Source organism: Chiloscyllium punctatum, chromosome 49 (assembly GCF_047496795.1).
Source record: "Chiloscyllium punctatum isolate Juve2018m chromosome 49, sChiPun1.3, whole genome shotgun sequence".
Taxonomy (NCBI): domain Eukaryota; kingdom Metazoa; phylum Chordata; class Chondrichthyes; order Orectolobiformes; family Hemiscylliidae; genus Chiloscyllium; species Chiloscyllium punctatum.
In genome coordinates this window covers 10,695,824-10,708,808 of record NC_092787.1, presented here as the reverse complement: position 1 = coordinate 10,708,808, position 12,985 = coordinate 10,695,824, and the positions used below count along the sequence as shown (strand labels likewise).

Here is a 12,985-nt window from a genome sequence, read left to right as displayed (position 1 = left end):
ATGGGAGTAACAAGACAACTAACTAGCAACATCTCTCCGACCTCATAGGTATAGGACCAAAATTATCATACAGGCCCTTGAGCCTGCAATGTCATTCGAAACAATTGTGGGTGATTGTGAAGTAATTCAATCCTATTTACCCCTGATAACCTTTCATTCCTTTGCTTAATATGCCTGCAAAATATTCAAAAGCTCTGCTTCTGCCACACTTTGAGGAACCATTCTAAAGATTTAAAACCTTGAGAGAACATTTCCTTATTGTTTTATATGAGCGCCCCCTCTTTTTTAAACAGTGGCCCTTAGTTCTAGATTCTCCTACAGATTATAACATCCTTTCCACATCTGCCCTGTCAAGAGCCACAGGATCGCCTATTTCAATCAGACATATCTTACTCTTTCTAAACTCTACTGAGCACAAGGCACAAGCCCATAGCATCCAATGATAGTAGTTGTAGTGAAAATGCGGATTCAAATTCTTTCAGCAATTTGCATCTGCCTCATGCTTTTAGTACAGAAAAGCATCCAAAGTACACCACAGAAGCATAACCAGACCAAAAAAAAGGCAATCCTAAGAAGCAACTAAAAGGGTTGCACAAATGCTTGGTCAGTGATACTAAGAGATCTTGGATGAGTGACAATTAAGAGATTTAGTGAGGGTTTTCTTCATGACTAAGCTCATCCACTGGATATCAGTACAATAACACAAAAGCATTTCAGGAGCTGAGAGTATAGGAGGGAATGAAGAAATTGGTGGAAAAGGTAAAGCTGGAAGTCATGTTGAAATTGACCTCGTGGGACCCAATTTTAAATCTGTGCAATTGAATAGGTTTTAAATGACTTAATATCTTGCTCCAAGTCTTCAAATATTGCCGCCAAGAGGCAGCATGTAGAAACTTAAAGGTAGACTACAATAAAGTCTAATAACACTGAACTTATAAAGGGCTGAGTCTGGTTCACAGTATATTGATAAAGACTTTATAACCTACAAGAGACCCTGAGATCATTTTTAATATCATTACTTCATTTTGAAATTATGTCATATCGATTTGTGTTCCAAAATAATTGGTCCCTTTTGACAAGCCATCTGAGAATTGAAGCAACTATTTTAGTGAACAGCCATAAAATGATACAGGATGTACATTAAATCTCCATTACTTTCAAATGAGGTTTCGGATACTGTGCAAGAAGGTAATGCAAGAGAAATACCAGTTGGTGTAATTGGTAGTCCACATTTGGCAGTTTGAATATGGTTAGATTTAGTATTTAATTTGTTTGTTGATGAATTAATTTCTGTAACATCGACCATACTTAGATCAAATCACAAATCATCTGTATTCCTTCAAGTATACTAACAGACACATACAAAGTATAATGGGGGAATTGTCCGGTGCCATCAGTTACAAAAGCCAATTGCCCATTCAACAACAAATGTACTTTATTCTCTATCCAACTGTTGTTTGTTCATTGGTGTCCACTGGAATTCATACATAAAACATACATCTTGAAGTCCTCACCACCTGACTTTAAACGAAATTGTGAAACATATCTCTCCAGGAGTGGATCCATTTTCTTTTTTCCCCCAAGAGATCAAATGAACACTGAGAGCTTGGTGCATCATGAAAGCAAAAAGTTTATTTAAGATTTCAACTACATTTAACTACCACAAGGAAGACTTCTCAATCCAGGGTGTAGTCCAGTTAGAAAGTAACACGAAACTTTTTAATACATTATATCACTGCCACAAATTATTTCCATGACTCATCAGTATCAGAATTGCATACAATACAAAAAAAAGGGAGAAAGGAGGGGCTCCCCGTTACACAGGGTGAAATATACAGTACTGAATACTGAATTCTGTATGCATTACATTTTTTGCGTGGTTTAGTAATGACATGACCAACATTCAAAATGATCATCAGTATTTACAACAGTTGTACTGTTTGTGTTTAAGATGGTAACCAAACCTTCCATTTTAGGATTTTTTTTTAAAAGTTGCTAGAGCAACCCTGATTTCTTAAAAGATACAATGTACATTAGATTACATGAAAGGAAATAGAGTTAATTACAAGATGCAAAAAAGTAAGAAAGACAAACTACTGTGTGAATATTGTTCAGAGGTAGTAAGTGAGCACTCTAAGCTACAGAACATGTTGAAATTCTATTGGTTTAAATGAGTTTGCATGAGGTAATAAAGCTGTGTCTTGATTGGTGAGATGTATAAATACTCTTTACCTACATTATTTACAACACTCCATGTGAACCTTGCCATTTCCTGCCACAGGTTGAAGTAGCAAATCTGAAAAATTATGAATGCTGCACCCAGCTATTACTGTAAAACCCAGTCTTCAGCCAGTACAAATTCAGAAACAAAGCATTAATAAGACTGGCATTGAATTAATGTGTTAACAAAATAAATGCTTGTAAATAGAACTCTGTTATAGTAGCAAGTTTCAGAAATAACAATATTAGTTCTTGGCAACTCTGTGGTAATTTATACATAGGTCAATAGAACAGCTCAACTGATTCTTCCAAGTGTTTATACTGGGTGTTGAAAAAGGAAATTTGATTAATGTTCTGATTTCCTGTAACATTCTGTTGTTCTAAGCAAGTTACCAGTTCTAGATATCCTGCTAAAATAGTTTTAGGAAGTAACAAGAGTTTAGCTTTGCTAATGTCATTAATTTATGACTGTCTGTCTGCTTCGGCACCAGCATTCTTGTATCTTGAAGTCAAAATTGAAACGTGCATTCATACCTCAAAAGGTCAAGAAGCTTCACAATAACATCTCGCACATATAAATCTTCAAAAACATGTTTTCACCTTTTGTGCATTCCCATTGAAAAATCCCTTTTTGATCCACTTTAAGTCAGAAAACACCAGGCCTGTTTAGGTCTTTGCCTCATTCAGTAACTGAATAAGGTAAGACTGTGATATATATAAAAAAATTAATATGGTTCTTTTCAATGAGAACCGAGTGTTTCTCTTCTTAAATACGGATTGTATGATACTTACTTTTTTTTCTGATTAAAGAACAGGGTTTTACAGTAAACAGTAGGTGACTGGGCTACAGAAAATCCACTTTCGTCTCCTACTGGTCAGTGCTAATCAAGGCCTATTGGCTCAGGGAATGGATGTTCCTAGGAGATCAGTTAGAGGTATCAGAGTGCACACTTCCAGGTCCTTCTGTTGGTGAAGTCACAGAAGATGGAGTAGTTGCATCTTGCCATCCTCCATTAGCCTGGAAAACACAAATAGTTGTCTGCAGTTAGTATCAGTCTCGTTAGTGAAAAACAATAATGTGATTTTTTTTAACTGGAATTCAAGGAGCATTTAGGAAAATTAATTTGTAGACAATAATAGCAGACATTTCCATATAAACTCATATACCATAATTTTCCTAACACTTTTGCTCTCAAATGTGGGTTATAAACATGCTAGCAAATGAGGTTTTTTTGTAGCTGGTAAGTGGTCCTCAAGGGTAATGCAGCCAACTATGTTTAGGAACGATTATCTTTCCCTTGCAAAGGTTTGCGTCCTTTCACCACGCTTACAGAGAAATTCAGGCCATGGACAATACCTCGGGAGAAGGAATGTACTCTCACAAGGAAATATGGAGGCTACAAAAGAAGGTGGTTGCCCTCAAGGGTTAAATAGTATATCTTGTTTATTAAGCAACTTTGCAGATGACTCACTCTCCCACCCCCAGCACCTACACCTTTGTCATGAGTGGTCAAAAGTTGGGAACTCATCACGTGGAAAGGAGAAGATGTAATCATTCCGATAGATCATGATTCTGACACATTAATATTTTACAGCTTATCATTTAACTCTTAATTTACTATTAAAATGTGTATTTTTCATATTTGTGGCTATGACTGGTCGCATACTAAGTTCCCAAACTTGGTCTCACATGAACTGACACAGAGGGGGCAACAGGTGATTTAATCTGCACCATTCTGATGCAACTTCACATTGATAGTTATTAGGCAGTGAGGTAGGAGGAACTAAAAGGGAATCTCATGTATTGTAGGAGCTGCAGTGATTCCCTATGTAGACACTAATGCAAGAACCAAATTAGGGGTTGAGGGTTCAACTGATTGTCAAGGATTGTATTGTATTTAAAAGATTCTGAAAGCAAGTGTGACAGTGTGTCTGGATCTAACAGTTTGGATCCATCTATGAAACACTTGTTTCAAACTGATGGTTCACTTTTGTTTTTACTTTCACTTCCTTTTCATTAGTACTATTCTGCACCGTACACCTCTCCAGCCAGAAGAACACATGATTTCGCCTGTTAACTAAGTGAGAATGAACATTCATTAAAATGGCAAATCATGATAGCTCTATGATTCACACAAATTCAAAAAAGATTTCAACATTACATGTTGTTCTGCTATAACGCATGTTTCTTCAGCGCGAACTGGCTATAACACGGTTGATGAATTGTGGACATTGTTTGGATAACGTGAACTTTCTACTGAAGTGGTGTAGCGATTTTCTATTAACATTCTTCTCCAGTGTGATTTTCTATAGTGGTTTTCCATTGCGCGATTTTCTAATGCATGAGGTTGCAGACGAACACAACAGTCGCGTTATAGTAGAATAACCTATACTGAGAAAATCTTCATATTCACTCCTCATTCTATGTATTTTCCAATTAGTCTTTTACTGTTTTTCTAAAATACACACATATACATATATATATATATATATAAAGACATTAATAATATTGTGTGTTTATGGATATATTTGTATGTAAAATTGTCACAAAAAGCACAATTTATTAGACATAAATAAGATCTAGCCTATAGGACTAGAGTTTTTTTTCATAGACAGTCCAGTTTTGCTAGTGGCTATGACTGTCACTAGCAAATTTTTTCTTCCACTAGCGAAATTGATCAGAATCAAAGCAAGACTGATGATCGGGATGACAAAATGAAAAGTGAATCCTGGGAAGCTGGGACACTGCTCTGTGGAGCTCATTAGGAAAATCTTGCTAGTGTTTAGAATACTGACTAGCAAAACTGAAAAATCCATGAGCAATTTGCTAGGCAGCCAGTATTAAATTCAAGCCCTGATTATAACTGCTGTCAGACTCAATCTCCTGAAAAGTGTCCATATTTTGCACAGACAACATTATTCAGAAAAGAGCAGTCCTTTGAGATTCAGATTTTAAAACAATATTTTTAAGGTTCTGAGTCATTAGTCTGCAGATACCAACAGTTTTAACTCCTGCAGGCTCATATACATTGAACAGATCAAATATGGCATCCTACAAGGAGCGATTTCTGCTGACACAGGGCGAGACGGTAGAAACAAGGTAAATATTGAAAACAGTCTCTTGCAAATGAAACCAAGCTAATGCATTTGGCACAAACTGATAATCCATTCCACTCTGTTAAATGAATACCTGATAATTGAATGATTTTCTTAAATGAACTGCAACTGAAATTCTATATCTGAACCTAATGCATTCAGTTATCTCAGTTGAATATTCCTGCTGTGAACTCTTGTATGGTCAGATTAAACAATTCACCACTTTCATAGCTGGAATTACAAGATTTATGATATGACTTTTATTGTTTCATCAATCTCCCATGTTAGGGACAAATACACAAAACCCACACCATTCCAAAATATTCTTGTATTAAAAGTACAAAATAGCCAATGTTGCAGAATATCTCACTGAGCCCCTGACCACAGAATGAATGTCCAACTCATTCAGTAGGAAGAAGTTTAAAAAAAAACATATTTTAAGTTAGCTGCTAAAAAGAGGCAGAATCAAAAATATGCTTTAGCTTTAAATTGTTGACTTCAAATACAGAGAATAGGCACAACAAGAACAGAATCAAAAATAAAGAGGAATGCTCAGCAGTGTAAGGCATGATTTTACTGGCATGTTAAAAGAAAAGGGGTCAAGCTAAGACGTATGTTTTGGTGGAAAAACAAGAGCAGCATTTCATGTGAAATTAACCCATGGAAAGACTGACATGTCACATGACATAATTTGGGTTGAAGAGGTGATTCTTTGTCATACGATCAAGAAACATCTCTCTACTTCTCTCCAGCGTTACTATTCAACCAATAACTCAAAATTAACTTGGCACATGCAGGATGCCAATTACTGTTGACAAATATCTCATTTATTCACTTAGCTTCAAGCTTTCACTTCAACTTGTACATATTCAGTATGCCAGCAGCAGGAACAAGGGAAACAAGATGGACATCATAGGCCCATGTGCAGGAGCCTGCGTTTTTGATGTCATTAAGTGTAAATTAAATGTGAATTTTGAACTCGGCCACATTACTCTATTCCCACATAAACTACTGGTGCTCCTTACATTTGTTTTGCATCGGGAATGAGAGATACAAGAAATGAGTTCTCCTGATGTCTCGGCCTGTAGAGGCAATTGTTGAAATCAATGTCTGATCAAATTTCTGCTGTGGCAGACAGCTTGTCGCTACATATTTTTATGTCAGTCAAGAAGAGGGAAGGCGCAGGCCTCGTGAGTTGAGGAACGTTGAGTGGAAGTGACGGGGCAGCCCTTTCTGTAGGGGCCAATGTGAGCCACATTGACTTTGAGTGCTTGCGGCGAAGACTAGCCTTTGCTCAAGTCTCCCATCGCCAAACATCAGCAGTAAAAATAGGTTAGCGTATGCTAATAATGGTTTATTTACAATGCGGCTAATTACCGAAGCAATCCATCTGCATTATTGTAAAACTATAACCTATAGCAGTCATGCATGCTGTCGATAAAATATTTTATTTGCCAATGTATAAAAACGGTAAATAGTCAGCAATGTACTACCTACCTTTGCTTACATTGTATGTAAATATATGTCTTTTCTCCCTCACAAAATATCCTCTACATCAACATTTATGAATTAAAGACGTATTGTTCAATTTTCACTTTTCATATTTACCAAACCTACAAGCTTCTTGGTGAAATCTCTGCGTTCCTTTAGAGCAGCTATATTTAGACTGGCTGGATGAAAAATTGAGTTTTGGACTCTCTGAGTGCCCTTACATCTCCAAATTACATGTATGATGTTCACAAGGCACTCTTGTTTCACTGTGGTAGTGCCCCTAACTCTGAGCCAGGAGGCCCAGTTCAAGTTCCATCTGTTCCAGGGGTATGCAATAACACCTCTGAACAGGTTAATTACAAAATACCTGTATAACATATAAACAGGAAGCAAATTGTCCCGATTGCCATATTAGTGCAGGCATGAGTGTGTGTGCAGTGAATATCTGCCAGAAGAATGCAGAATAGGGTGATCATGACATTAAATTGGCGTGCGACTTTGGTCTGGTATCATGGAGTGATTTGGGGGCTCAACATCCCAATCAAAGCCCTCTCTTAATCTTGCAAAGGAGAACATGTTCAGCACCAAGAAGAATTGCTCATACTATACCCATGCTACTTAAAAGGGTGATTTTTAGCTACAACAACAACTTATATTTGTATAGCACATTTATCATGACAAAATATTCTACAGAACTTCAAAGGAATAGAATAAAATAAAACACGATACTGAGCCAAGTCAGGAGATTTAGATCAGATGACCAAAAGTTTTGTCAAAGAGGTAGATTTTAAGCAGTGTGGTAAAGAAGTAAAGTGAGAAAGAGACCTGGTCGGGCATAGGGAAAGAATTTCAGAACATAAGCAGCTCAATGAGGTCATGACCACCAATGATGGAATGAATTAAATTAGGAATCCTTAAGGGCTTAGAATTAAAGAAGTATTGATATCATGGAGGACAGTGGATGAGAATACTAAGAAAGACATGAGCAAGGCCATGGAGGGATTTGAAAGCAAAGCTGGGAATTTTATCTGGGAACGAACGTGAGACACCAAGCACAGGGTGCACGTTAAGACATAAGTTCATCTAAAACCCTACTGTCCAAGTTTACAGTGGGAAAATATGGGAGATCTACAAGGATGCATTGAGTGATCAAGTCTAGAGGTAACAAAAGTATGATGGAGTGTTTCAGCAGCAAATAAACTGAAGCAGTGCAAAGTTGTGTGATGTTCCAGAGGTGGAAATAAATGTTCTTAGTGAAGGCTTACAGTGATACAGGTTGCTGTAAACATGGTAGTTTCTGTGGGTGGTTCAAATTGCAAAAGTCTACAGTATGTGGCCTGTCAAGTACTGAAAGATTTTTTGCTGTACTCATGATTTTGGATATAAATCTGTTACTCTCAAACAAATAAATTAATTCCCTTTGGAATTAGAGCATAGCTTGGAGAATAAACAAAGCACAGCAGAACAAAAACTGGGAGAAACAGGGAACAGCTATTAGCAGGTAATCACTCATTCAAAATGTTCAGAGTGCAACTACTCTAATTTTCCAACCTCAGAGTAAAACTAGGTCCACACTGCAAGTGTTTGTGAAGGTGACCGGTGGTGAAGTTATATGCATCTGACTTCTTCCAGATTTAAGGTACTAATGGAGCCGGAAGGGTTTGTTTCACCTCACTGACTGAGTTTCCTCACACAAAATTGGACAACACTGAGATTCTACTCAAAGACAGATGGCAACTCTTCATTCTCACTTGTCAGGGACAGGCAGACAGAACATGCACAGATCTTGCCAGGCTTGCAGATTCTCCTTGGCATAGGATGCAGCACCTCAAGTGCTATATGATAATTCTGTTCTAGACCAAGAGTGAAAGGGATTCCACTTTTGTTCAATGACCAGCTGGTGTTATACCAGAAGTCGTGAATAATCCACATCAAGCCAGTACTGATTACGTCTTCATTCTCTAGGTGGCTATTGGTTGTAAAGGCTAACTACTACCAGATTGGCTGATAATTTTAGTGCACAACTCATGCATAGTATGGGAACAATGTTATTGTGCATATCCAACATCATCATTCTTCTATAGGCTACCCAACCAAAGTCCTGATCTGAATCCTCTGCAATGGAATCTATGGCACTACTTTACCCTCGAACAAACTGGCTTATTTTCCTATGCTTGCCTTTCCCACTGCCTGGCTACTCCTTACTTGTGTCTGGTGATTCACTAATTGTAGATTCCACCTGTAACCTGTTTCCTCAGAGACACAGGATCTGAGTTTGAATGTAAAATCAAGTGGTGATGCAGTCCTTTCATCATTGCTATCTGCTTGTCCTGGCAAGGTTACATCTGTTGAGTATCTGGAAGGGGAAATAAAACACAAATATAATGGTGTGGTGGAGGAGGGGTAGAAAGCAAGAGATTGATGCTTACACCACCTGCAGAGGACCAAGTTGAATATGAGAATGAAAATTAGAAATGCGGCCACTATCAATTATAATGGTTTAAGCCCTATTACTGGTCACAGCATCAGTGACAGGGGTTCCAACAAGGGCCAGTCCCACCTCCTCCATGGTACTGAGGAAATACAGGCGATCCGAATCTCTACCAATTAGTTCCTGCCCCCTCACATTGTGTGCCACCTCAGCCTGCAAGACAGAAGGAAGTGTGTTAGTGAATGTTGTGCAATCTGTTTACTTGATGTGGGTTGTTGCAGTTCAATAGTTGGCATTGTGTGCGAGTTATGAGGTGTGGGTTTGAGTCTTGCAGCACTGCAAAGTATGCAAGGGCTTGGAGAGGCATTTAAATGTTACTCATGTTTGTTATTTTAGATTGGTGTTCAGTGAATATTGGAATGTGGTAAACTGAGCTGTGGCTGAGGCAAGTATTGGAGTTAGTAGGATATTGTTTGAAGATTCATTCAATGAGCTTGACCACTGAGGACACTGAAATGTTTGCATCCAGAAGCTCAAGGCTCAACTCTGAGCATTGATTGCACTGCCTTACAACTAAATGTGGAGGGACACCTTTATCCAAGGCAATAAAGGGCATCTTTCCCCCACCAAGATCTCTACTACACTATCTAAAAAGCTTAGTGTTCACTCTCTTTCTTGTTGTGCAAATTCTCTCCTTTCCAGGAAAGATTCTCTTCAACCATAAGTGCCAGTACTCATCTGCTTTAACCATAAAGCACCTCTTCTTTATGGGTGAGACTAGCTTTAACAAGTGCAAACTTCTAAATGTCGTGCCAGTCACTTATGATATTGGGCCTGTACTTCCAGTCAGTACTACCCACACCATTTATTGGTTCAATGCAGAGATCATTTGAGTAAGCAGGCAGCACAAATTTGGCATCAAGCCTGCATTGCAATCAATGGGCATGGTTCAATTGTGCATCATGATCCCTGTGCCCATTTTCAGGGGCTATCCAATTACAACCCTGCAGACATACCTGTAACACTTTGCAGACAATGTGGTTAGTCAGAAGGACAGTCCTTCAAAAATAATTTACCCATCATTATACAAATTTGAATTAGTTGAGTAAATTTAGCTTCTGATCCCTACTGTGTCCAAATCTAATAAAATTTGAAGATAGCTTCCACCAAATTATAAGCTTTTCATTTAAGAAAACAATAAGTCTCAACTTCTATACCAAACCCTGCACTATTATACAACACCTTGTTAAAGCTCATCAACAAAGATAAAATTCAAGACTCTAAAATGCTGCGGGCAAGGACAGTTTTACACTCCATCTTTCAATGACAGTTTCTGGCCAATGATACATGCAACACTGTAGTACTTTACACTGATCTTAAATTGAAAGAACAAAAGCTTTTTCAACTGTATATTTTCTTGTGTTAGGCAACAGAGCTAATATTCTCACATCATCTTCAAATTTTTACATTAAGGAATTTAGCGGCGCTTTGCTCATTCTGGAAAATGTAACCCTCTCTGCCATCAAAAGCTGAATTAAGAAACTATAATGGCTTACACTGGCAGGGCTTTAGCTTTTCTTTTTCTTCTACGGACACAGAAATAAAAGTGTTCCTTACGCTCAAACTGTGTGGACTGTACAGTGAATTCCCTCCAAGACCATCACTGTATCCGCCCGTCTGATTGATAACATGACGCAGGGAATCCACCTGAAGCAAGAGCAAACAAAAAGAAACATGTCAGACTTAATGCAACAGAGCTGTCTTTCTCTAACAGGAAATTATCTAGTAGATTGAGATGTGTAAGCTTGCGATACTACCTTCATCGCATTAGGATGTGTTATTCCATTTTAAATAATTTTAACCCATTGTCCATTGATTTAACATTTGTTTTATAAAGATGTCAAGCTAAGCTTAGATTGTGTACTGAATTCTGCAATTTCTGCCATAGGGTTCCGTTAATTTTATTTTGCATCCAATAAATAAATTACAGGCAAAGGCTTTCTACAACCAGTCAGCATGCTGTCTGTCAGTATCAATTTAATGGATCACTTTTAGCACAGTGCAGTCATTTACTGACACTTTTTACACAAATGACCACATTGAGAATGACAAACAGTGAAAAACTACACTGTTTTCTTGTAATACAGCCCACCACTTTGATAAATGTTAACCAAGTCACTGCACAAAGCTAGTACAGTACTCACCTTAAGTAATTTACTTAAACAGGTCATTAAGAGTTAAACTTAATACTTAATTCCATATTTTAAAGGCAGCCTTTCTCTCTACTAAAACAGCTGGAAGGGGGAGTTGGGGGAAGAGGGGGAAGGCTCAACACTTTTAAGCAAAACTAGTTTAATTTATTTGGTGAGTGTGGTTCTTCACCCTCACCCCAGTGCCTCCATTAATATGTGAAATTTTGACAGACATAGTCTTCAATCTTCAAGAATGAATAATTCTTATTGTGAAAGAAAGAAACAGGTTTCAAAAAACATAAGGCATGAAAAATGAGAAGAAAGTCGTGAATGAATATGGCAAAAGCTTACACCAATCATCAAATTCTCCAACTTTTCACCCATCCCACCCTTAATTGCTCAAGCCAGAGCCGACTGCATTCACATAGTTTTAAAATCAGACATGGAACATCACAAATAACGGACTCAAAACAATAATGATAAATATCAAAGCAGTGGAATGGATAATTTAATTAATCTGTACTTTAGGTACAGAATATTTACTGGGCTATAGGTCAGAGTAAGGCAGTTTTAATTTCTAAGCCGTACCCTGCTACCTAGGCCCTAATATTGGGCATTCTTCCTACCTGTGATTGCACATTGGCTCCGACTTGGGACCCTTGGTAAGAATCCCCATTCAGATTCTGCATGTTCATGAACATGTCCCCAGAATTTGGTAGGTTAAAAGAACCAGAAGAACCTGGAAAGGAAAGAGTCAGGCACCTGAATCACAGAGGGCTTTAAATCTCTCCCCAAAGTTCTCAAAAGAAAGAGCACACGAGAGAAACAGAAATAAGGAAGCAAAGAGAAAAGAAACAGTAGCCTTTCCATCACATGAAAAGCATTAAGAAAACTGTGCAGACTCTTTACAGAATGAGGAATGTCTTTAAAAAAAAATCTGTTCTGTCAAATAACAACCTACAAAGTTTGAACCAGTGAATTCTGAAATAATGCTCACTGGTTTTAGAGTGGGAAATACTCCAAGGAGACACTGTGGAACTTACCTTATCAGGAAATAGCAAATTATTGTTTTCAGAATCACTACAAGAACTTTTCATCCAAATCTTAAACACAATCAGAGGTGGGACTTAAACATGGAAATCATGATACCATTTAGTGTAAGTAACATAATTTTAACAGTTTACTTGAAAGAAATTGAAATTTTTGTTCTGATAAAATTATGCTACTTCATGGGAAAACATAACTGCAACAATTTGTGCACTATGAGAAGGAACCTGTCCACTTACCGGAGGTGGGTGTAGTAGGAGAATTTGCTTGGCTGTTTTGAACAGCAGCTGCCACAGCATGTGCAGCATTTACAGCGGTTTTTGCAGCATATAGGTTGGCTTCTTCTTGGAACTTTCCAATGTTCTTCTTGTACCTGATCCGTTTGTTGCCAAACCAGTTTGACACCTTGGGAAAGGAGGATAGAAAACATCAAAAGACACTGCCAAGAAATCAACTATATTATTATTTCTAAGTGTCATGTCTGGGTCCATCAAATTCACAATTTCCA

The 12,985-nt window shown here is 37.8% G+C and overlaps 1 protein-coding gene across 5 annotated transcripts in view; it reads right to left on the bottom strand.

The window, feature by feature from the left end:
- Positions 1-1,610: 1,610 nt before the first annotated feature.
- The window catches only part of LOC140469293 (pre-B-cell leukemia transcription factor 3), a 258,334-nt gene continuing 246,959 nt past the window's right edge, over positions 1,611-12,985 (bottom strand). For 2 of the 5 annotated variants that reach the window (XM_072565650.1, XM_072565648.1), the window contains exons 6-9: positions 12,717-12,882; positions 12,057-12,169; positions 10,856-10,945; positions 1,611-3,238 (exon numbers count right to left, since the gene is read on the bottom strand). In XM_072565650.1, the coding sequence (XP_072421751.1) occupies positions 3,146-3,238; positions 10,856-10,945; positions 12,057-12,169; positions 12,717-12,882 (462 nt within the window). In that variant the 3' untranslated portion in view covers positions 1,611-3,145. Of the gene's footprint in view, positions 3,239-10,794; positions 10,946-12,056; positions 12,170-12,716; positions 12,883-12,985 lie in introns of all 5 variants that reach the window. The other 3 variants (XM_072565649.1, XR_011956053.1, XM_072565651.1) reach the window with 3 other exon arrangements.